The sequence below is a fragment of the Corvus cornix genome, chromosome 7 (assembly GCF_000738735.6).
Source record: "Corvus cornix cornix isolate S_Up_H32 chromosome 7, ASM73873v5, whole genome shotgun sequence".
Taxonomy (NCBI): Eukaryota; Metazoa; Chordata; class Aves; order Passeriformes; family Corvidae; genus Corvus; species Corvus cornix.
Genome location: NC_046337.1, coordinates 7,737,576 through 7,762,280, shown reverse-complemented (window position 1 = coordinate 7,762,280; position 24,705 = coordinate 7,737,576). Strand labels below are relative to the sequence as shown.

Below are 24,705 nucleotides of genomic sequence, written 5' to 3'. Positions count from 1 at the left end.
GGATATTATTTTTGCAGGTTAAATGTAGCCAAAACACCTCATAAAATTTGCCTTCTAACTTAGGAAATAAAACTAATAATTATGTACTATAGTATGCCATTAACTGAAGCTCCCTACTGAATTTTCTAGGGAAAAAAAAAGTTTTTTAAGGTAGAAATTAGGATGAAGGCTTGATGTTAAATGCCATCTGAAAAGTGGAAAAAACCCACTAGTAAATTGTGTAACTGGGAATTAGTATAGCTCACTTTGTGTTTGCATGACAAAGGAAGAAAACCTGTCAGAAAATAGTCAGATACCAAAAGCTGCCTGCCAATTTACAGTAGTTACAGGGAGCCATACAGAATTGAACAGAAACCTGTGTCTTCTTGCAATGAATATCCACATCACAAAAAAAAAAAAAAAAAAAAAAAAAAAAAAGTAGTTTGCTTTCTTTTCCTGTAAGAGTAGTATGAGAGAAGGTATGGAAAGGTCAGTCCTAACCCTGAACAGTTTATCTACTGGACATAATCCAAATGGATTCTCTTCCCAGAGCTTGATTTTACTCAACCCTTTCCACAAAAAGCATTTTCTGACAGTTTGTCTGACCTAAATGTTCTCTAAAGTAATTTTTCTGAAAAGGTTTCCTTTTTTTTCCATCATGTGTGAGTTTTTTTGAGTCTATGATGAGAGGTAGGTGTCACTTTGCTCAACAGTAAGTGCACGTATCAGCAAGCATGGTTTAAGTGCCAACATCAACATCTCAGTAAGGGAGTCCTAGAAAAAGCATTTGAGTCTTCCACACCTTCAGAAACTGTAAGTTAACACGAAGGTAGAACTACTGTCAGTCCCAAAATGAAAAAACAGCCTTAAGTGTGGCAAAACACCTGTAGAAGGGTGGCCACATCCATACAACTCTTAAGCTGCTCTTAAGTGACTTCTCATATAAAAGCTTTCAGCTGCTAATACTTCCAGCTGAGCATCTGTCAGTTTTGAAATACAGATCGACAGTGGTTGGTCAGATAGGTCTTCACATGATTCCTACAACGTGGAACATACTGTCATGATGCAAAGCAAAAACAAGTTGATTCAAAGGCAGGAATGATTTAAAGTCACTGATCTCTAAACATCTACCTATGACTGCCTCAGTACATGCAGGTGTGTGATGAAATCTCAAAACCATGAAACAGAATAAAAGCAGAAGAAGAAAGGGACCTGTGTAATATTTCTACTGACATACAAACCAAATGATGGCATCTCATGGACAGGCATTTCCATACTGGCCACTAATTCCCAATATAAAGCTATATTTAAAAGATTATTCCCAAGGTATTTTCTTTTGTTTCCTCTTAAATACTTCACCAGCAATCCACTCCAAATATTGAAAAAAAAATCACTAGATTCATAATTCAGTTGCCCCAGAGGACAAACAGCCTCCTATTCTGAAACTTCCAAGTTCTTCCATTCCAGTCCCCTGCTTTAACAAGGGTAACCTCATTGTTTGGCATCTCTGTGCACTTTCTTTATCATTGCACTTATCTGACTTTGAAGAAAACCAGCAGGGATATTTGCCTGCAAGCCTTCTACCCCCAGATATGGAGCAGTGTAGCAATTTCCACTTGCTGGGAGCAGTGGGGTTTATTTAATGTACTCCTTAGTCCAAGGGGGCTCACAAAGAGCTGCTGAGCCCCAACAAGTGGTTACTGGGCTGAGAGTTCATTTAGACTCTGCCACTAATGTTTTACATCGCTGGATGATCTGGTCTTCCACTTTTCCATCTCTGTGCTGAGAGCACTAAGACATTTATAAAGATTCTGAGGTTTGTCACAGATGAGAAGCAAGATAAAACGATCAAAAATGTTACTAATATTGTTGGTACAGTTTACTAAAACCACAACCAGAATTGCAACACAGAGGTTTCAGATTTGAAAAGAAGCTAAGATATTAATAGGTCAAAATACATCTCTTATTTCAACAGAGATCCTGCTTAGTATTGCATAGTCAAGTTATATTTCATGTAATATAAGATAATAAAAAAAAATCATGAATTTTCTTTTAGTTTTAATATCATTTCTGGGGAAATTATATTCAAGTGGAAGCTAAAGCCTCTTTGAAGCCTTTTGCATATGAATTATACTTTATTTTAAAAACTTGCTATCCCATTTGGAAGCATTGATCCCTCTATTAAAAGGCAGGAAGGTTGTTGCTCAAAATTTGAGAGAGTTCAAATGACAACTGTGAGTGTACATAGACCTAAGAGTTTCTTATATTGTGGACAAAACAATGTGTAAATAATTGCAAGCAAAAGAGATCGTTGCTGTTGTGTTTGGCATATCAGTAAATACACTTTTGCCTCCAAAAAACCACCAGTGAAACAATCAGGCTTCTGAGCAATGACCATCTGAAGTTATCATCATTTCCATAAAAAGAAGCAGCATGATGTACAGTGTTTAGGGGAATTCACATGAAATCTAAAAAGCACCCATCCGTACAGGCAGAACTAAATAGGGAGAGAACACTCTGATGCTCAAAATAGTCCTAGAAATGAACACTGAAACATCCCAAGGTAACAAAGGACATTTGCACTGAATATCTTCATTCAGACCTATTATATTTTATGAGAAGCATTTTCAAACCCAAATATTTGTAATAACAAATTAGCATCAACTGAGCACCTCACAATAGCCACATGTGAGGGGGGTTTCCAATTTTTTTCCTCCCCTCAAATACTGGGCATCCCAAAGTGATCTCAACACATATTCATGATAAAATAGCTTCAGCTATAGTGCTTAGTACCTGCCAGCAGACCAACAGAGTAGCAAAATACCTTCTGCCCACACTGTATTAATAATAATCAAACAAATTAATAATGAAAGTAAAGGGAGAACAGCACTGATTAGGGCTAAAACAGGGGAAATATCTATCCAACAATGTACTTCCAAAGCTTTCCATGGTAAGCATTTCCAACTCACAAGAAAGCCCAGTTTTACAGACCTAGATCGTTCTGGGAGAAAGGTTTTTATTTATATCAAGCTTTGCAGTCTCTATGGGATATCTTAGAGCATCTGAGCTGACAGAACTAGTTTTCACTCGCATGACTTGAACTGAAATGTAGGTCCCAGCTTACACAAGTTTTCAAGGAAGATCTCTGGATTTTGAAACAGCCTCAGAGATGTTGTAATTCACTGAGCTTTTTTAACATATTTTTTTTAGAAAGTTAACATTCCCCTAGGTTGTTTATTCTTTTTCCATGAGTGCTTTCAAAGACTTCAGTTTATGTTTTTACATCATTAATAATTCTATATAGATAAAAGAGCCACAACTGATAGCTGTAGATTCCAGCAAACACTTGATATTTTACAGCTCTGCAAAAAAAAGCTACCTCTCCTTGAAACAAAAAACAGTCTTCTGTCTTGAAGTGCTCCAGGATACACTACCATTTGCCCTCAAGATCTCTTTTTTTTTATTTTCTGAAGAAGCTCCTGTACACTGAGACTACAGCAGCACAACTTTGCTTTTATTTTTCTCAACATGATCTAAGTGGAAATAAGCAAACAGTCATCTTGGACAGCACCACACATAAGGAAGTAGATATTTATACATAACAGAGGAAGCAGACTATCCAGAGTGTTCCTGCATGCCCTTTCCAGCTGTCTCATCCCCTCTGACAAGCACAACTTTTTGATCCTTTACCACTCAACCTCACCACCTTCCTTTAAAGCAGCAGCACTCTGCTGCTGTACTTGCTCATGCACAGACTCAGCCACCTTCCCGCGAGGATTTCATCCCGTGGCCGAACAGTCTGGAACCATTATTTAACTAAAAAGAGCTTCATTAACTTTCTGGTTTACACAAACTGAGCACTTCAACAGCAGAATATTTGCAGACCAATATTTACTATCTAGGCATGCCATGCAAATCAGGTACTTTACACTGTAACTTTAAAACTGGCAAAAGGATTCAAAGATTTTTTTTTCTTTAAAACTTGTGCAGTGTTTGCTCTTTTTGTCTACTTCTTGCCCTCTCCCCTTTTCTTTTTTTTTTTTGTGTGTGGCTGAACCATTACCTTCCCCTCTTTATTGCTGAAAGAAAGAAAAGGGAAGAAGCTTGTGCATGTACATATGGAAGATGCATGCTTGTGATTCAGTGAGAAGTTTCATTCTCAGAATCAGTTTTCCATGGCATACAATTTTCTGTTGGCTCATTTGTGAATCTGAAATTACACCAAAAACCAACAACAAAATCTTGAAGTCAGGTCACACCTGCTGAAGCTCACAAGGACTTGAGAGGTAGCCCTCTCAAGGCCCTATTGCCAACCCCAAACACTTCTGCTCCACAAGGCCTCCAGTAGCTCCCAAGTCCCTATGGGCACCAAATTTACAATAGCCACAAGTTAAAAATGCTTAAAGGCAAGAGACACTTTAACATTTGTTGCTTTTGATGACTGCATTATAAATCATACACTTTTAATAAAATAAAATAAAGAAGTAGGTTACCTGGGGTTAAAAGAATGACTGACATAGTGATGAGTGAACAAACAACTAGAATCACCAGCAGCGCAATAGCAATTCCCTTCCAGTTCCTCTGCGGAGGGCTGTTACTTCCAAGTTCCTACAGGAATGGAAAAAAATGAAATAAAAGGAAAAGACCACGTTTCATAAACATACATTTCCAGAACTATTAGCGATAGGAAAATTGCTCTGTGCACACTCATAACCACAGCACGGGAGGTGATCATGATCCCTCCGTTCTCCACAGTACACAGAGTCATCCAAAGGTGTGTAACTCTCATGCTTTTTTAATAGATATCTTTCTTTTTTTAAAATATATATATATGTGATTTTAGACCCCTGAGAGACAATGAAATGATCTTATGCAAGCTGTCCAAAATACAACTGGTGTTAAAATGTCCTGAACATAAACTTCAGGACAATATCAACTAGCAGTTTGTAAGATAATTACAGAAATGAAATGTAGCAATTTACTGTAATTCTACCTAACATGGTATGGACCATAAAGGTTTAAATACACATCCTTTTTAATGCACACTATTAAACTTATTTGTAATAGAAAGCATTAGCAAAACTGCCTGAGGCTGCAAATATTCCATCTGAAGGTACAAGCTCTTTTTGTCTACGCAGTAGATCAACTGTAAACTGCTCCCCTATTAGTTATAAAAAAACAACAGTAGCTTATAACAAATGTTAAATGAATGCTTCTGTAACTACCAGTGCACTTAAGCCTACAACCTCTGTGGTTACATGTTTAACTCCTGCCAGGCACCATTTACATTTTTTCAATAATAGCAATGCATTGCCCATGTTCATGGTACAGTTTGAGACCAAACAGCACATAAACATCTAACAACACAATGACAAAACTAGTGCAGTTGTTTCTTACAACCTTGACCTTCTCTCACAGAAAACAGTATTTTTTCTATCTAGATTTGGCAAGCAGAAATGTTTCTCTCCCATAATTACACGTGCCTTTAGTATCTCAAAATTAAATGCTATTGTAAGACTGCCCAAAAAACCTCAAAAAACACCTCCTGTTATGTTTTACAAGCTTCCAAAAGTATGATATAATTTTTTCACATACACATTATTTCATTTTGCATTTCTGGGTTATAATGAGTGTGAAATGGAGAAGTCTTAACAGAAAGTGGCAATGTTCTTGTGCCTTTTTGTCTCACATGCACCACCCTCAGCATCACACATCACCCACAGCAGCAATAGTTTCTTTAACTTCTTAATGTTGTTTTTTTAACCCCTTGCCTGTTTATTTCTACCTGTAAAAGACGGCTTCTCTCCCTGGTCCTCTTTTCCAGGAAATAGAAGGGGACTTGCACAACACAATCTCAAAGCAATCCCACAGGGAATTCTTACAGCAGTCCTCAGCCCATCACAGCTCCCAGCAAGGAACCTCCCCCCCCACCCCAACATGTCTTCTACCCACTGGACCCATCATCCTGCCCACTCTGCTGAGATTGCTCATTTTTGAGATTTTTAGCCTCACCAGCGTGGAAAAGCAGCCAGTCTGTCTCCTCAGAGCAGCCCCTACTCATGGCTGGTCATCACAGGAGCAGCTCCCTCACCTGAGAGGTGCCAGCCCACCCAGTCCTGTCAGAATAGTTGAACCCTTTTATTATCACAGAACTCTCCTCCTGGGTGTTGATACTGACCCAGTGCAGGCAATGGATGATGTTCAACTACAGCACACAGAAGTGACCAAGGGCAGCTTCAGCCCAGGACTTGTGGCCTGTCCCTCCCACACGGAACTCCGCAGCTTTCCCGGGATCCCCATGTGGAAGAACCTGATTACCACAACCAACAACACATCTTAGACACCCGTGGGGTTTTTCATTACAGTTCAGGGCTCCTGTCTTCGTCACTCAGGGGAAAAAAATGGTGTAAGCAGGAACGCCTGGCACCTGCCTCCTTTCCCCACCCCACTGTCCCTGCTTCCCAACCACTTTCAAGCTTGCCTGCTTCCCTCATTTTCCCACCTCATGAAATACTAATTACCACAGCCTGACTAGCCTTAGACACAGGTCTTCAAGGCCTGCATGACTGCTTCCTGAGCCCCTTTGGTGATCCCTAGGGTATGAGCAATGTGTGGTTCCATCTTTTCTGGACAGCCCTGGCCATGCTGACATGGCAAGGATCCACAGCCTTTCCCCAAAAATACAGACCTTCTGTGTCCTGAATGTGAACTTGGATCCAAGCCATTATCTTCCCTTAAGTAAGAATTGTTTTAAAGTGTTAATAGCACAGTGTAGAAAATACAAATTTATTCTAAACATCACAGTAGTAGCCTTATTTAAATGACACCTGACAGAATCCAATTTAAAACAAGAACTAGCAGCTCATAGAACCAGGTGGTGGTGAGAAAACTGTAGTTTCCCTCAGAGCATCGTGAAACCCTATTCCAAAGAACTGACTTAAAATGACAGAAGCTGGACAGCTTGATGAATGCCTCTAAAAAATGTACCAAGTCCTCTTTATTCACAAGGTTCTTCTCTGCAGACATGAATATTGTTCAGTTTCTAAAAATAAAGCTTCATTTTAAATTCTTCTGCAAATTTTTGCAAGGAGAATATCAAAGAGATGAATCAAGTACTGAGCATACAAAGCTTATTGGTACCCAGAGTGAGAAAGAACGGATCTTCCAGCCAGCTGAAAACTTGGAGACTGGCATAAAAAGAAGGACTTGTCTCCCATTAAGATATTTGGTTTTAATATTTGTATAAAAATTACGTGTTGCATCAAATTATTATATTAGAATTTATTAAAGGTCCTGATGATGTTTTGATTTTGAGTGACAACGTTCTTGTAAGACATTTATGAAGTTACTGTACACAAAGAATATGTGATGAAATATTAGAAAAATTACTATAATAAAGTGAATTCATAGCACAATCACTATCGAGGGCATCTCCAATTAACTTTTTTGATGCTAACCAGTGCAACTCTTGGACTGTAACCTAGAAAGTTTTAAAATAGTGTAAGCTGCAGTTCTTCAACAATAAAATATTTTTAGCCTCGCGCTGCTTTTCAAAATGGCCATAAGCAAAAGGCAGTAAAATAGATGTTTGGACTGTGTATCACTGGCAAGACAGAAGCTGTGAATTCTGATTGTGATAAGAAGACAGAGGCCTTCAAGAGGAAACATCACAGAGAGCCATACAATGAGAAGCTTTTGACACCATACAGTTTCCCCATAACTATCTGCTAACTGGCACATAACACCAAAGCAGACACAGATGGAGATTTAAGGATTTAATCTTCTAAACAGGCTCTTCTATTAATGTGGTTTGAAAAAATACCAACTCTTGAATATGGTGGTTTATATATGACACTACCTATAATGTTATTATAGATTTTACAATCTGACTCTAATGAATCAGAAAATGGCTGTGCAAAGAATAATACAATTGCGAGTTTTCTCATTATTTATAGGAGCTTTTTCACAAACCATTTAATTGCATTGTTGCCAAAAACGATCCTCAAATAATACATATTTCTGAATGTAATTTGTGATTAATACCTTACTAAATCATAGCTACAAAGAGAAAAACAAAGCACTGCATGCACAAAAACACTGTACACCAATGTTAATGCCTACTGCTGCCAAATGCTAAAGACCACATTTACCAAGAGCCTACAAGCACTCACCATCAGGGACCTCAGTGTGTAAAACCAAAGGTCAAAGGCCAGAGTTTCTGCTCTGTGATTGTCTCCATTCAATCTCTATTGAAAAGACCCCTAAAAGACTGGTCTTACAAAAGCGTGTACTACACGTGTGATAGAAGTGTGATATATGTGACATATGTGTGATATAGCAAATCCTGCAGCTGTAACCAAAAGAAAGGCTAAAACAAAGTGCAGAGACTGGGTGTGGGAGGGAGGAGAGGTTGAGGCTGTCAAAGGAAAGCGTGAGTTATTTCAACCCTTCTGCACCCCTCTATGCTAAATCCCACTCGCCACTGCAATACAAGGTATTTCAGAGGGAAATGCAGAAAAAATATATCCAGCAAATATGCAAAACAAATATAATTCAAATAGGCTGAAGCATCTTTCTCTCTCCTTTTCTAGGCTGTTTTCTAAATATATACTCCATCTCCACACACAGCTTACAGGCTGATGATGAACTGATTCACTAAAGGCATGAGAATTTTTTAAGTGGCAGCAAGACATGGTTTTGAATATCACATTCTATGGCACAGAATCATAAAATGGTTTGGGTTGGAAGGGACTTTAAAGATCAGCTCAGTCCACTCCCCCTGCCTCCTTCCACTAGACCAAGTTGCTCAAAGCAGCCTGGCCTTGAACACAGCCAGGAAATCCACAGCTTCTCCTGGGAACCTGTTCCAGTGCCACACCCTAGCAGTGAAGAATTTTTTCTTCTGTCTAATGTAAGCCTTTCAGTTTAAAGTCATTCTCCCTTGTCCTGTCACTACAAGCCCTTGTAAAAAGCCCCTCTCCAGCTCCCTTGTAAACCCTTTAGGTACTGGAAGTTGCTGTAAGGTTTTCCCAGAGCTTTCGCTACTCCAGGCTGAACGGTCCCAACTCTCTCAGCCTGTCTCTGCAGGAGAGGTGTTCCAGCCCTCTGAGCATCTTTGTGACCTCTTCTGGACTCCTTCCAACAGGGTCCACACCCTTCCTACACTGGAGGCCCCAGAGCTGGATGCAGCTCTGCAGGTGGGGGTCTCACCAGAGCAGGGTATAGAGGCAGAGTCCCTTCCCTTGCCCTGCCGCCCACAGAGCTTTGGGTGCAGCCCAGGATGCAGTTGGATTTCTGGGCTGCAGGTGCACATTGCTGGCTCATGTTGAGCTTTTCATTCACCAGCACCTCCAAGTCCTTCTCCTCAGGGCTTCTGTCAATCCATTCTCCGCCCAGCCTTTATTTGTGCTTGGAATTGCCACAACCCACGTGCTGGACCTTGCACTTGGCCTTGTTGAACTTGATGAATTCACATCACAGGCCCGTCTCTCCAGCCCGTCAGGGTCCCTCTGGATGGCATCCCTTCTCTCCAGGGCATCCACCACTTGGTGTCATTGGGAACTTGCTGAGGGTGCTCTTGATCCCACTGTCCCTGTCCCTGACACGGATGTTAAACAGCACCAGTCCCAGTACCAACCCCTGAGGAATCCCACTTGTCACTGGTCTCCACTTGGACATTGAGCCAGTGGCCACAACTCTCTGAGTGCAACATCCAGCCAATTCCTTATCCTGTGCACCATCAGTCAAATCCATGCCTCTGCAGCTTAGAGACAAGGGTGTCATGTGGGACAGTGTCAAAAGCCTTGCACAAGTCCACATCAGTCACTTTTCCCTGATACACCAACACTCTAGCCCTGTTGTAGAACGCTGTAGCCTCAATTCAGTAGTTCTGAGTTTTTGTTCTCTATTTTTGAATGAAATACAGATTCTGACAAGGATTTTTCATCTTTAGAACAAAAAACTACAAAATTTCCTCCATAATGGCTGTATTACACAAGACTGTAACAAGAAGACCTGACCCAAGTTCCTGTTACAAGAGAAATAACAAAATGAAACTAAATTCCATTAGGTTTATTTCATATAGAAATATTTTTTATCCATTGACACAGAAATGCAAGTGCATATTTTAAGTAGTATTGGGGATATTGATTTGAGAAAAAGAATCACTCAGAATTAAGAGATGTAGTAGAAGAAAAGGCAAAAAACTTTCAAGTATTTCCATATTTCTACTCGAATAAACCTACAATCTTTCTTGTAAGCAGCATAACCAGGAAAAAAGTCATAGCTTCCTTCCTAAAGCTTATTGAGTCAAACAGTTCTATTGTTAATCAATGAGGATAAAAAGTCTTTAAGACATAATTTTTCCAGCAAGTGTGTACAACTAAGGTTGTTGTTAGAGAACAAAACATCAGAAAATACTGGCATAGCATGCTGCATTAGTAAGTCAGGTTTTTGAATTATCTTAACAGCATTTTTCCAGTTCTCTTGGAAGACTATTTGTGTAAACCACAGTACAATTTCCACCATGGAAATATTGCCAGAAGCAGTAGGAGAATGCCTGGTGGAAGCAAGGATGTGGAAGGGCACTGGCTTAAGCCTGAGGACTACAGTGTGCCTCTGCCAGGCTTTTCCAGAAGACATCAGTTAGTTAAAACGCAGCATCCCCTTTGGGAGAAGAAGTGAAACCCAAACTTGAGACAAGCTAACCCTGAGAGCTGGCATTTAACTAAACTGCTTTTTCTCATAGAGCTCCTGCCCATGCTGCATCTACCCAGCTGACAAAGGGTGGGATGAGCCAAATGCAGAAAATACACATTTCTCTGTAAAAATTAAGAACAAGAATTCAAGCAGTTTTAACTGCTTCTGCTGGGTACAGCTCGAACTGAAAGCAGGGATTCTGCCACAATTTCTGCAGTCTGCAGTGAACTTTACCAGGCTGATGTGCCTGACAGTCCAGGTCTGCAGATGCACATTGGTGTTTCCCCCTGGCCTGTGGGTATTTGGAACACAAAACCCACCAGCACTGAGCTGCAGCAGTGTCTGGTGCTTTCCTGGTCTTGTGTTGAGGCACCAAGGACAGACAAAGGACCTTTGGGCTGTAGTAGTTTGGGGCTGTAGTAGGTTGGGGCTGTAGCAGTTTGGGGCTGTAGCAGTTTGGGGCTGTAGCAGTTTCTGCCAGCATGGCATCTTTTGAAGCCTTGAATGAATCATCTGCTTTGGTTTTTTCTTTGTTTTATGCTGTTCTGCCACCAGGGAAAAGCCTACAGAGAAAAGCACCAAGAAGAATCACAGCCGCCGCCCCCCCCACCCCCCCCGTTTATTTGGGTAAGAATTTCAGGGGCAAAGTGCATTAGAGTAGGAAAAGCAAATGTAATTTGCTTTGCAGTAGGAATGAGAATGAGTCTCACTCTGCAGCTTAGATGTAATCACAACAATATCACTTCATTAAACTCTTGCCATTTGCATTCCCCAAACATGAAGAAAAGGTGATAAATGAAAAAAAAGACAAATAATTTCATGTCACATTTCAGGTGTTTTAAAAGACAGACTCAATACACTTATAATAGAAAGATTGCAGTCTTTCCAAAGCTCTTTATAGAGCTGGGCTTGCAACTGATATTAAGTACTACCTGCCTTGGGTTTGCAGTGTGCTATTTGAAGGGAAATTACCCCAGCAAGCCTTCTGATTTTGTGATTAAGTGATTGTGTCCATTCCTTTCCAGCTGTTTTTGACTAATCCCATGGCCTAGATAGCAAGAGAGACTCAGAGACAGATCCACAAAGTGGCACAGGATAGTTCTCATCCATTTGCATAAGTACCTATCATTTTCATCTCTCATGTTCCCTTTACAATCCACTGTGTTGTAAGATCCTGTTGCTACAGTTCTTGTCTCAATGATTATGATCACACAATTGCTTTCCCCGGTCAATATCTTTATTCATGAAAACATTGGCACTTCTTTCCAGAGTCATTGTAAAATGCCACTTTCAGAGGAATGCAGGATTCTGCCAGCTCTATGGATAACGGGCATTTTAAAAAGAGAGCAGCTTGTTAGCAATTACCCTGCTCAGAACAGGTGCAGGGTTTGGATATGGGAACAATCTGTCTTCATATTTTTATTTCTTTGGGCTGCACTGGTAGAAGAACAAAGCTTTCCTTTTGCAAAGCCAAACTGTAAACAAACCCAAACCCATCCCTCCTCAGTGCAAATAAGCTAAAATAAATGTGCACATATAAGTCATTCTGAGAAGTGTTGATCACTCGCACTGGTTATTAACCTTGCAAAACATTTTGTGCTTTCTTTCAGCTTGGTCATTTTTGCTCTAGGCAGAGATCTTTTCCCTGGACCTGCAAGTGTCCATTCATGAACTGGATTTTGGTTTTTTGGGGTATTTTGGAACAGCTTTGTCAACACCCTTACTTCCAGCTACTCACAAAAAAAAAAGGACCAGAAACATTTATGGAATCTATTGAATGTATTATGGCCAGCATTAAGAATACATTCCACATCTTCCCACTCATTTTGCAGTGTACCTTGTAACATTTACTCCAAGACAATGAGCTTCTATTACACTAGACAAAGAAGTAAAAGCTTAACTTCTAAAGCATTCTGCTGAAACTCTTGTTAAAGGTCTAATCACAGCAGATGAGTTTAAACCTTTGGGCATTATTCCTGCATGTAATAAATACAAAAGCAAAGATGGGTCAGCACAACTGATCTAAAGAGTGTGGCACCTGCACAGGCGAAAATTTGTGGCCATCTGCTGTTTTTTTAGCTAACATAGTAGCACTCAACAGGGGCGGGGGAGGGAAGCAAGCTATCACAGTGCACAACATTAAAGAAACTATGGAAAATGCAGGCCTTGGAAAATACTGCCATAAACGCTGTTGAGTAGCTGCGGCAGAGGGAGACTTGAATAAAACAACAATGGATGACAGAACTGGTTTGCAAGTGAAAAAAAAGAGCAGTCACAATGTAGAGACAAGCTGCAGCAGGCAAGGGAGCACCTTAGGCTTTTGGGAGCTGAGCTGAATGCAAGGCACTTCGGTGAAGAGCTATAGTGCCAGCATCTGAGGCAACTTCACTGAGCCCCAGGATTTCAGAGTTGTTATCCCTTTTCATCCTGCGTTCACAATCTTTTATCGTTTGTTTCTAACAAAGTTTCAGAAGTAAAAATACTGTACTCTTTCCTCCCAGCAGAAATACCTGGCAGAGCTAAGGAGAATAACAAAGTTCTGACAAGACGTGAGTAAGCATCTTGAGACTCAGAAGTACAGAGGGAAATGAAAGCCACAGAAAGCCACCTGTGGGGATTTCTGTGACCTCCTAAGGATAACAGCTAATGAACAGCTGCTTTATCAAATATGACTCCAACCTCCCCTGCAAATCTCCCCTCCAGACAGAAGGCTGTCCAGAGGAGTCTCACACCCTTTTGGGGGGCTGAGGCTCACCAATAGCTCTGCTGTGACTTCAAGTTATGTTCCTCGTGTCCTCATTGGACCAAAGCCCCATTACTCACACCATGCTACGTCTTCTTTTCCTCACACCAGTCTCATCTTGAAGCTAATGAGATTTTTGTCTGATTAGGAAAAGCTATCTCTGTATCTTGAAGACTGCCTGCGAGATTACACGGAAATAAAGCAAGCAGCTCATTTCCAGAGAGGCCATGCACCATCAGCATCTACAGGAAATCAACAGCTCATTTGCCATAATTAAAGAAAATTCTTAGAAGTATTTCACTAAAGCAAGTGAGGCCAAGGACAGAAAAATATGACAAAGCAGCAGGCATAAACATGACTGTACTCAGGTTACTATGATGTAACACAAGAAGTCTGTATAAACACTGGCACAGCCATTTATGGCCAAAAAGGTATTTTCACATATTCCTATTGATCCTAACTTTAATGAAATGTCACAAGATAGTAAAATACGTCTCCCATTCTTATCCTGTTAAAGAAAAATACCCCAACCAAGTAAAACAACATATCTCAAGAAAAAAGGACATAAAAAATGAGTACAGGCTATACATGTCGCATACCTATAGAACTTTCTACAGATGTAACAAAGCTGTTTGCTGGAATTTTTCCTTTTCATTGCTCAGAAACAAAGTTATACTTTCCCTGATTGCTTATAAAAAAAACCAGCTTTAACACGTATTTTTATTTCCCAGTATATTGGCAAGGTCCCATAACAGACAATTTCAGCATTACTGAACAGATCTGTTTGACAACACAGCACTGCAGTTCACTGAAGGTTGGATAAACAGCAAAGGTTACCAAACTGCAGCAATGTCACATAGGTCATATTCAGGTCTATGCCATGTAATTTTACCATTTAAATTTAACACAGTGGCCCTATTTCTAATGGTAAAAAACTGCACTGGTGCATGACTTTCGAGTTCACTGTTAGAGTAGAAAAAAACAATCTTTTTAAAAATTGTTTTTAAAAACAAAATTTTAGAGTTTCTCATTTTTCAGGTATTTGTACACATGCTTAATTTTATGCCATTTAAGAGTCCTGGAGAATGGATTTGACAGAAATCTTTTTTTTTAGATGAGTGAGATTAAATCAGGAGTTATCAAACTATGGAACATGTTTGTAAAGGTTATTTTGCAAATTTACATCAGTATTTTTCTATTTGTTTTCAGATTTACACATAAATTTCATGCAAATAAAACAAATAATTTAAATCCAAATGTGCCTTAATAAGACTCTGTGCACATACATGTGTACACACATGCACGTATCAGTGAATATATATACAGATAAATATTATTCCAGGCAACATTCTGATAAATAAATAAAAATGTAAATAAACCAAGGAGTGTCTGTGCCAGAAAAGGGAACACAAACACAATCTCTGTGTTTAGAGGGATCTAAGGCAGTAGAAAGTTACATCAGTTTTCCAAGCTCAGATGAGAATGGGAAACCAGCAACTCTTTATGTTAATATCTGTCAACAAAACTGTAGTAAGCAAAATTACTCACTCGGTATAATTTCTAATTTCTAATTAGAAATTTATCATTTAGTTTTTCCCAGTCTGCTTCATCATTAAATCACCTGTTTTTCCAGAAAATGGAATTCTGTTTAAAGCAGTAGAATACTAAAGGTCTATGATCAGAAATAAAGATATGGTTTTCTCCTTCACTTTTTAGGCAAAAAAGACCAGAGAGGTGATCAGGAAATTTGTAGATTTAATACATTATGCTAAGTTATACAGAGTTAATATATATAATGACCCAGCAGAGCCAAGATCAAAAGATCACTGTATTAAAAACAGTGTAAGTCCTCACAGCACTAAGGCCATCACATTTTTCCCACACTCATACACACACAGAGAGCTTATAAAAAAGCCTTTCTAGAAAGACAATGGGTCACAAAATCATCTCCTTACATACATTCTACTCAATTAAAAAGCAAATTTAGTACCAGGAGAAAAAAAAATTCAGGAATTTCTTGGCTGTTTTACCAGATTCATTGATTTTTTTCAATATACTTCCACATAATGTAAAATCCAGCTTTTTTTTCCCTACAAACTCATTTTACCTAATGGCCAAACCTATCTGAATAAAACACTTCAAAGACCCTTTATCCATTATGTTTCTGTGGGAAATGTGAGCCACCCAGTAAGAGTCAAGGTGCTCCTACTGGCAAACTTTTCCATATGCTGTTTTTACTGGAAAGCAAAGAAATGCATAAATACACTAAGGACTGCTCCAGCAAAGCCTGGATATTCTGAGAAACACAAATGAACATTTGATTGGAGGGATAAATGATCCCTTGTGACCTTCTGACTCTTGGAGAAGGCTCCTATGGCAGCAACAGCTGGGAAGGTCCAGCTGTGCAAGGGAAACACAGAATTAAGCACGGAAGGTGTCTGGATCTGGTGCTTTTGGAGTTCACAGAAGTAAAGCAGGATGGAGAGGAAAACCAGAGGATGACCCAGAAACAGACACTTTGTCTTTCCACATGGAGCTCCTACTTCACACAGAGCTCCTTGTTTTGCTTGGCTGCAAGGACAATACAGAAAAGCAATAAACTGAATTAGAGAAACTTAGAGAAGGGTGCCCAAAGCCTTTTCTGGCTGGGCATTAGGCACTGCATTTTCATGCAGTATGAAATAGCAATAGTTGATTTATTTCTTGTGTCTAATTTGCTATTTTTGCTAAATAAAGAAGGGCATCTCTGCACTGTACACAAAGTAATAACCACTTGTGTTTCACTACATTTTCTGGGGGAAAAAAAACAGATGATGAGCACAGGTAAAACAACTATGGAATTAGTAATAACTGCTGAAACAACCACACCACCCTCTGGAGTGTACAGTTTTTTAACCAAAGTTAAATATATTGTAAGAGACTCACTTCTTTATGACCCATGCAAGTGTTATCACTGCCAGAAAAAAAGTATTTTTGAAACACATCCCTGCATAGCTGTTAGAGGATGGAAATGATGAGCAGAAACAACAGAAATCAAACAAATCAGGTATTATATCTTTTTTAAACAAATGTATCAGAAGAAAACTATGACTGAAAGGGAGACTGGGCAGTACAAAAGAATATTTTTAGGAGTCATTCATACTCTTAGCCAGAGGATAATAGTGCCATGAAAAGCAGTGATGTTGTCAAGCACTCCATGCATGCTTGAATACTTGTCTAATAAAGGTGAGAGCATATCACTGAGTATCGTGGAAATTTTGGCAGAAATCCATCCAAACTAGGAGTTTTGACTTAGAGCAAGAAATGAATGGCACCTTTCATTTTCTCCAGCATTTCCTTTCTGTCTGATTTCAACGACAAATACAGGAAGGATGAATTCTATAAAACAAGTAATATCTATTTCTTTTTGGTTTCTTGCCATTTAAAAGTTAAAAGAGTTATAATTACAATTCAGATGAACAGAGACAGAGATAGAAGACAAAGATCTTACCAATGCAGAAGCAGGTACCTGCCTTTGGCAGAGCTGTTACACTAAAGTGGATGAAAAGTTCCAAGCAGCCCTGTCACTGAATTTTCCATTAATGCACAGGAAGGTCATTTGTTGTCTACAGATCCAGTACTCAAAACAGACACTCAGCTCAAAATCTCTCCTTGGCTCTGACCTTTCATATAAGAGCCAAATAATTCCTTCAGATCCCCTTCAACAGCTCCTACTGAAATGTCTGGAGGCAAATACTTGACTCAAATGAAGATGTTGGGCTATGAGACAGGCTATAACACTGTGGCTTTCTTATATACTCTTATACTACAGGACTTAAATAAAATGGATTCTTGTGATACTGCATGATTTCCCAGATTAATAATTTAAAAAGTATCAACCTTCATTTTCTTTTTCTAAATACTTGTTTAGTTTTTAACAAGAATGAATAAATATATTCGGTGTGCACTCAAAAACAAGCTACTAGAAGTCAGAATCCAGACCTATATGGCCAACTAAACTGAATACCTTAATTAATAAGCTACCAAAGGAATTTTCCCAGATTCATGCCATGCAAAAATGGGTTCACAGGTGATTCTGAATGTTGATAAAATACAAACCATTTTCAGAGCAAAAACAGGAAAAAAAACAAACTAAAGCAAAACCACCCACAGAACAGAAGAATGGATTTTATCACAGATAAGTGGCAGTAATTAACAAATGTAGTTTCAAACTGATGGAAACTTGCCAAGAATTAGTTTTTAGCTAATTTACAAAACAAGAACTGTAACAGAAGTGTTGGTGTAGTTTTAATACCTGACTTTTGCAGGAAAATCTCCTCCTTCACATTTTGTGTTGATTTTATACCTGTGGGGTTTCTTCCTGTTTCCTACAGCTCATAGCACCGTATGCTCCTTATTCCCGCCCGAGTAACTGAATTATCTTTTACATCCTTGTCTCCTTTGCATAAACAACTCATGAAATTTTCTGGAAGCAGCTATATTACAGCTTCTGAGATTGCAACTTTAGGCAGCTCTACCTGTTCCCACAGGATCAAAATTCTGAGTAATATTAAAACTAGCAAAGATCCTTAAAGCTGACCTGACACACACCAAGTGACAAAGCCAGCAGCTGGCTGCAAGCTGTGCCCGTGATTTCTGACTACAGTGGCCCTTGGAGGATGCAACTCCTCAAGTCACAGCATGTGGAGGAGATGTGCAGCCAAATCCCTGTGGCTCTCTACTGGGCATGAGGTATTGAAAATACAAACCACCTACTAAAGTAGCTCTTGTGCAGCATCTTGAGTGGGAAAACAAAGCCCAGAGCCTGCACTCCATCCTTCCCAGCTTCCACACCAACCCTGTCAGAAGATATGAAAATAAAAAAATAAATAACCCAAAACAAAACCCCAAAAGCACAACAAACCAGAAGTGGCTCTGACTCTGACCCAAGTTGGTCTGATGGACCAGCTGGTTGAAAAATCTGGTGTTTCCTCAGCTCTGTCCCCTGTGTTTCTGCTCATCACAAACCTCACAAATAACCCCATCACACTCTTAGCAACAGAGGATCCCAAGGCATTTGTCTGTGCACAGCCTGCTCACCTAGACTTGCTTGGGGGTTAATGGGGACAATACACAGTGATTTTTTTTATTATTTTGTTATGAAAACTCATGTCAGTAAAAAGCTCAGCTTCTAAAATCCAATCAGTCATATTTGATGATGGGGTCCTATTTCTATTAGGGCCTTCTACAGAAGTCTTTGAAAGCAAAAACCATGGCTTTTCACATATTTGAAAGTGAGATAAAAGTATTAATCTCATCAGTTCACAAAGATTACCTGTCTACAAGAGAATATTCTGCAAAACAACATGATGCTTTAATTACAGGATGTTTCAGCATGATGCAGCAGGGGAAAATGAAGCAATATATCTTACATGAAAAGAATTTGAAGTTTCTAATCCAGTATAACAACTGCATATCTACATTGTTGATATTGTTCTTAATTAAAATATATCAAAATGGTTGTTTATGTTCCATAGCTGGAATGTAGCAAACTGGGGCAATTTTGTAGGAGACATTCTTCTGACCTAGGAAAAAAGTGTTGGTAGTAATTATTCCATTATTTCCCCTAGAAGGGTAGCATGCATACATTGTTCTATTTAAAATTTGTACTGCAAACAGGATTTTGCAACAGAATTGAAGTAGGACATCTTGACATGATAATTTTACTACCTGAGTAATTTTATTCAGTGCAGTTAGGAGGAGTGTTTACTTCTTACTACAAGCAGAAAGTTGGATTGTTTTTTAAGAATGGGAAAAGTGAATAAAAATAGCAGACTTCTGAAAACATCCAAGAGAATAATGACAAGTTTTGCAATGTACAACTGCAACAACAGTAAGTGTATATGTCAGCTTCTGAAACAAGAAGCTACTAAAAATATACACAGTAATTCTTCTGGGTGCCCTTACCAAACTGGGAATCAAAAATTGCAGTTTATCCAGAAGCTGTCTATATACCAATCACCATCTACCCCCAAGTGTACCATCCCTCCCTGAATATATCTACATCAGTAGCCAACACACTGCAAGGTACTGCAGTAAAAATGTTTTATTTTCTGGTTTTTATGCATTCCCTGTGGTGATTAGTTGCATATTTAGGTAACCCTGCAAGTGAGCAACGAAAGAAACCCATGGTGCTTTTGTCAATAATTTATTTTAAAGCTGCAACTTCAAATATTTAAGCATACCATGCAAGAAAAGGGCACAAGCTGTTTAAAAAACAAATGAGAGCCATTCCAGTTCTTCCAGCCACTCAGTAATTACTGTTAATGTGAAAGTTACAAAGAAAAGAAAAAGCTATTATTCAGATTACAAGTGGAGCTACTGTTGCAGGACGAAGGAGAAGAATTAAATCAATGCCTCAACTACCCCCACTTTATGAGGAAGGGCCCAAGAACAATCCTTGGCAGTTCCCTCCAGGAGCACTCACTCAGGCTGCACATCTCCCCAAGTCCTCCAAATTGAAGGTGCAATTAGGTGTGCTCTGACTGCAGCTGGGTTGCTTTGCAGACTTCACCAGGTAATTAGGCAGGTGAGTGGGAGAAATCATCAGGACAACTAATTGTGGTTGAAATGTAGAAGATAGTTTGTGAAATCCTTGCCAGGTAGGAGCGGAGGGGCATAAGGAAAAGTGGAAATTCACTTGTCTCAAACAGCACAAGTAACATGAACAGCTCTACCTCCCCTGTGATCCCTTCCTTTCGTTCTTATGAAAAACTAAATGATAGTGAGGCCACACTCATCTCAGAGGAGAGTATCTTCATGACCCACATTCATCCTGATGCCTGTACCTGACCAGCCAGTCAATGGCAGCTAATCAAGGGCAGATCTAGGTACTGCCAGATGGCACCAACACATAAATGTGTATTTAAAGAAACAATGATCACATTTTCAATTATATTTCTGATTTTCAATCATACACCTTTTATGGGTCACTGTCTTCTGAGATTACAACAGTAATTTTCATACCTGCAAATTAGACTGATAATCACAGAATGGGTAAAACTTCATGAAGTCCTTTGTCAGTTACAAGGCTCTGAACCTCACTGCTGTTTAATGTACCAGATGACAGAGATGATCCAAGGTCAAAGGAGAATAAAATACATGGAGTATGGAAAATTTCCATCACAGAAACATCAAGATTATCTAAAAATCATGAGAGGCAATATGTGACTATGCAGTGCACTTCAACTTTTTTTTTATCCTTATTTACAAGTTTTCCATCTTAATTGTCAGCTTTCCCATCCACGTCTAAATCCAAACTGGTATCATGGTTTTCTTATACCAAAAGAACAGAAAATTCAGGGAAGAAAAATCTTAGAAGACAAAACACATACACTCAGAAATTCGAAATTTTGTAAGACTGGCAAATGTAGGTGGCTAAAGCTTCATGAAATCATAGCATTTTACAAAATTTTAAGTAGGCTGAGAACAGCAATCACCTTGTAGTAAATTTCAGAGTAGTGTAAGTTTTTTGTTTGAACACTGAGTGCTTGTCCATCTCAGCAGATTAAAACCAATAGTATAAAATTAGTTTGGAACTGTTTTAAGGGGTTTTTGACTAATTTCCTAAGTCCTCAGAAGGTTCTTAATTTTGTCACTTTGCCACAGAAGTAATCATCCAGAAGAAAGTCTATGGAACATCACACCCTGGTCTACTCAATTCTTCACAAATGAGGCATTAAAAATGACCACCTGAGTTGCAATTACTACCAGTAGTTTTTAATAATTCTTAGATTCATACATCTGTCTTGCTGCTTAGCAATACAACAGCCAAGTTCAGTCTTCAGGAGTATCTACTCAAGCCTTTTGGAATTTGCCACTACTGTCTTAGGACTTCTCTTTAAATTACTGAACTCCTCACTACCACTCAATTCCTTCAGGAAGTCATTTGTCTTATTCTGTGTGGTAAAACTGGAATAATACACGGAGAACATTTTCTATAGCAGGTGGCTGAAATATCATTCCCCTTCCCCTTTAGCCCATTATTCTACACTTGCTCTTGGTTTTCTTACCCCTAAAACTGATAGAAGAGAGTTTAACTTATCTCCTTTTCTTCAAAAGCTCTACACTGCCTCTCTCATCCCCACATTTTACAGACACCATGTAACTCCTTCTCTTCCCTTCCACAATTCTCATTTTCTGTGCATTAGAGTTTTACTGGCCAGAGGTATCAGTAGTTTACTACAGTGCCCATTAAGAACTGGAAAGGTAAAGCCAAATCACTCTGCTTTATCAAATGTCTGTGGCCATAAGAATAACTTCTAACATTCCTGAACATATATAAGCACACAGAGCTTTCTTTGAAAAGGACTGTATTAAACAAGACTTTTTACCCTATTTACAATCACTGTTGTGTTGTGAAGGTAATTCATGGTCAAGTAAGTACATTTTATGCAAAAAAACCCTTAAAAAGTAAGATCTATGCATCATTTAATGATCTTTAAGGTTATAATGCCTTATGAAGCTGCAAAGATTGTTTTAGCTACTCCAGCAGAGAGGCCAGGCTGACCCCTGGGGTTTGGTCACTAGGGATGTGTCCACAGTGCTCCCTGTGGGAATTACCCAGAGCTCTCACAGGGCCTTCAGCACCTCCTGCAACTCTGCACAATGCAAAGACAATTTCCATTCTCTCCAAACACCTGCTAATCTCCAGGGTTTAATGCTGCAACATTTATTAGATCGCATCGAAAAGGATTTGCCAAAAACAAGCAGCACTGCCAATCAAATGAAATCCTCACAATTCGCTGCTGTTGTAGACCAAACTCTTTGCTATCAACCTGTTCTTTTGAGCCAGTATTGTAATTTTTGAATGAAGGAAGCACATTATGTGTCTTTGAACCATTTACAAGGTTATACTAAAACTTTATTCACCCACAATGAACATTGCATAACTAAAATACAGCACAACTAACCTGGAACGATGATACTCCTTCACCTTCCCACAGCAACAACACAAACTTCAAAATGTTAAAAACAAGGAGCTTTAAAAAATGTAAATGAATTGTAGATTGACCTTGAGCAGATGCCACAGGTTCAAATCAAAGGTAAAAATTATACCCAAAGACAAGTCATTCATTTGAAATTCGTTTTGAGTATCAGGTTTAGGTATGGACTGTGCTCTAATCCACTAAGATTAGAGATTTTATATATTTAAGATTTTATAAATTTAAGGTTTGTTTTTAAGAGGTAGATGGAAGGGAGAATTATATTATTATGCCAGTTCTGAGTTGAGAGTGAAGAAAAATTATGCTTGTTCCTACATTAAATTTTCAAATTTGAGTTTTAAGAATTCAAAAAAATTCTCCCCCAAAAAATGAGAGCTTCACAGAAACTTCAGAGGTGCATCATTTTGTAATTATGAAAGAGGATAAAAATAATTCATGTTTATAGGCAATCAGCTCCTTTTTTGTTAACGCGAATTACTAATTTTAAGTGTGTACTCTGTAACTGTATTTGTATTGTAGGTACTTTGTAAGGGTTCACCCATTTTGAATGAATCATATAAAACCATGGATGGATCTCAGATCTGCTTTGAAGTCCTCAGCACTTTCTCAGGGTGATGCTTTTAACAGCACCTAAATTAAGTCTCTTTATTTCAATGGAGATGACTTATTTTAAATCAGTACCAACAGTCCCACTCAAGTCCTAATCAAGTAAAGTACTATGAAAAGCACTGCATTTTAATTGCCCTGCACTTTAGTATTTGCACACAGAACCATTCAACCATCTTACATCACCTGGACACTGTTTTGTTTCAAAAACCAAAAAGAACGTCTAAAAGTAAATGTGAGCATCAGTTCAAAACTGGTTTTGACTAACACAGAAATTTCTGGGTTTATTATCCCACTGTACAATCAGAGAAAATCTGTCTACCTGCCTAGAATCATTCCTTACTTACAAAGCTTAGAAGCCTTAAAGAGGATCAACCATTCTGTACATCTGGGAATCAGTAATTAAGCCACAGCACAGAAAACTGAAGTGATGCAGGGATGGACAAAGAAATGGGATACAACCTCTCACACAGGGCCCCAAAGAAGCCAGCAAGATCTGTGTGCCCAAGTGAGGAAGAAATGGTGATTTGTCCTGAAAATGGACTCATGTGAAGAACAGCCACCCATCTCAGAGACAAAAAGTGTCTTCTGACAGTGGAAAGTTACCTAAATATATAATTTCTTCCACCAAAGGCAGTATATTCTGTAATTCAGTGGATGTGATTTAAAGGATGTATAAAACACATTTTGCATATCAAAGCAAAATATGTATTGTAAGTTCAAAAAAACAGCAACAACAAAAAAACCCCACACCTTAAAATTGTGCATAAAAGCATTGAAACATAAAATGAGTTCTGCAAAGATGCCATTTTGCTGAGAGGCTTGAATCTTGAGTTTTAATGTATACAGCAGTTTTTCTTAGTAAACATTTTTCCAATTCAAAATCAGTTCTAGAGTCTGTGTCTTCCAAGTGATGCCTCTAACTCCTCACACATGAATTTCCATCTCCCACGCATCCAGATTTTAGGAATGATAATCTTCTTTTAGGAGAGTGGCTGGAGAGACCCTGTGCCTACTCAGACGGGAATTCTCTAACTCCAGAAAGGAAGAAGTCCCAGAGTTGCTTCCATCAGTGCATGTAGTGTAGCAAGGCCATTTTGAGGGCAAAGCCTAATTATCATTTGGACAGTTTTACCTTCAAAACCAAACATGAAAGTAATAGTAGAATATGCCTCATTTCCCTTGTCTATTTTTTCTACTTTAATTTTCTAATTTTAATGAATAAAGGCACTCCAGAAGCAGATTCTATACACGTAAAAATAGACATCAGTCTTCAAATATGACCTTTAAATTAAAATATAACAGATCATTAAAAAATTATTTCAACAGTTGAAAACGCTGGAAATGGAATTCTTTTCAAACAATATAAAAGAGAGAAGTAGTGGCCAAAGTTACTTTCATTCTCAGGAGGAAACTCATACTGTTTGCACAGTGAGTGGGGCACACAGTATATCATAATTACACCAACTCATTTTATGCTGAACTGAGGCACGGCTGAAAGACAACAAAACCTTCAGCTCCCACCAGCACAAACCCACAGATATTGGCTGGCTGCATTCTTGAAACAGCTGTGAAGGACTTTTGGAAGAAGGAAGATGAGAGTCAGAAGAACAGGAGTTGTGGCATTCTCTCTGTTCCAGACAGAGCATCCTCCTACACACAAATACCGTGGAACATTCTCTGTGCCTGGTTCAG

General features: G+C 38.9%; 1 protein-coding gene across 3 annotated transcripts in view; it reads right to left on the bottom strand.

The window, feature by feature from the left end:
• DPP10 (dipeptidyl peptidase like 10) overlaps positions 1–24,705 on the bottom strand; it is a 453,359-nt gene that overhangs the window by 197,024 nt on the left and 231,630 nt on the right. For all 3 annotated transcript variants that reach the window (XM_039555127.1, XM_039555126.1, XM_039555128.1), the window contains exon 2: positions 4,473–4,587. In XM_039555127.1, coding sequence (XP_039411061.1) covers positions 4,473–4,587 — 115 coding nt within the window. The remainder of the gene's footprint in view (positions 1–4,472; positions 4,588–24,705) is intronic.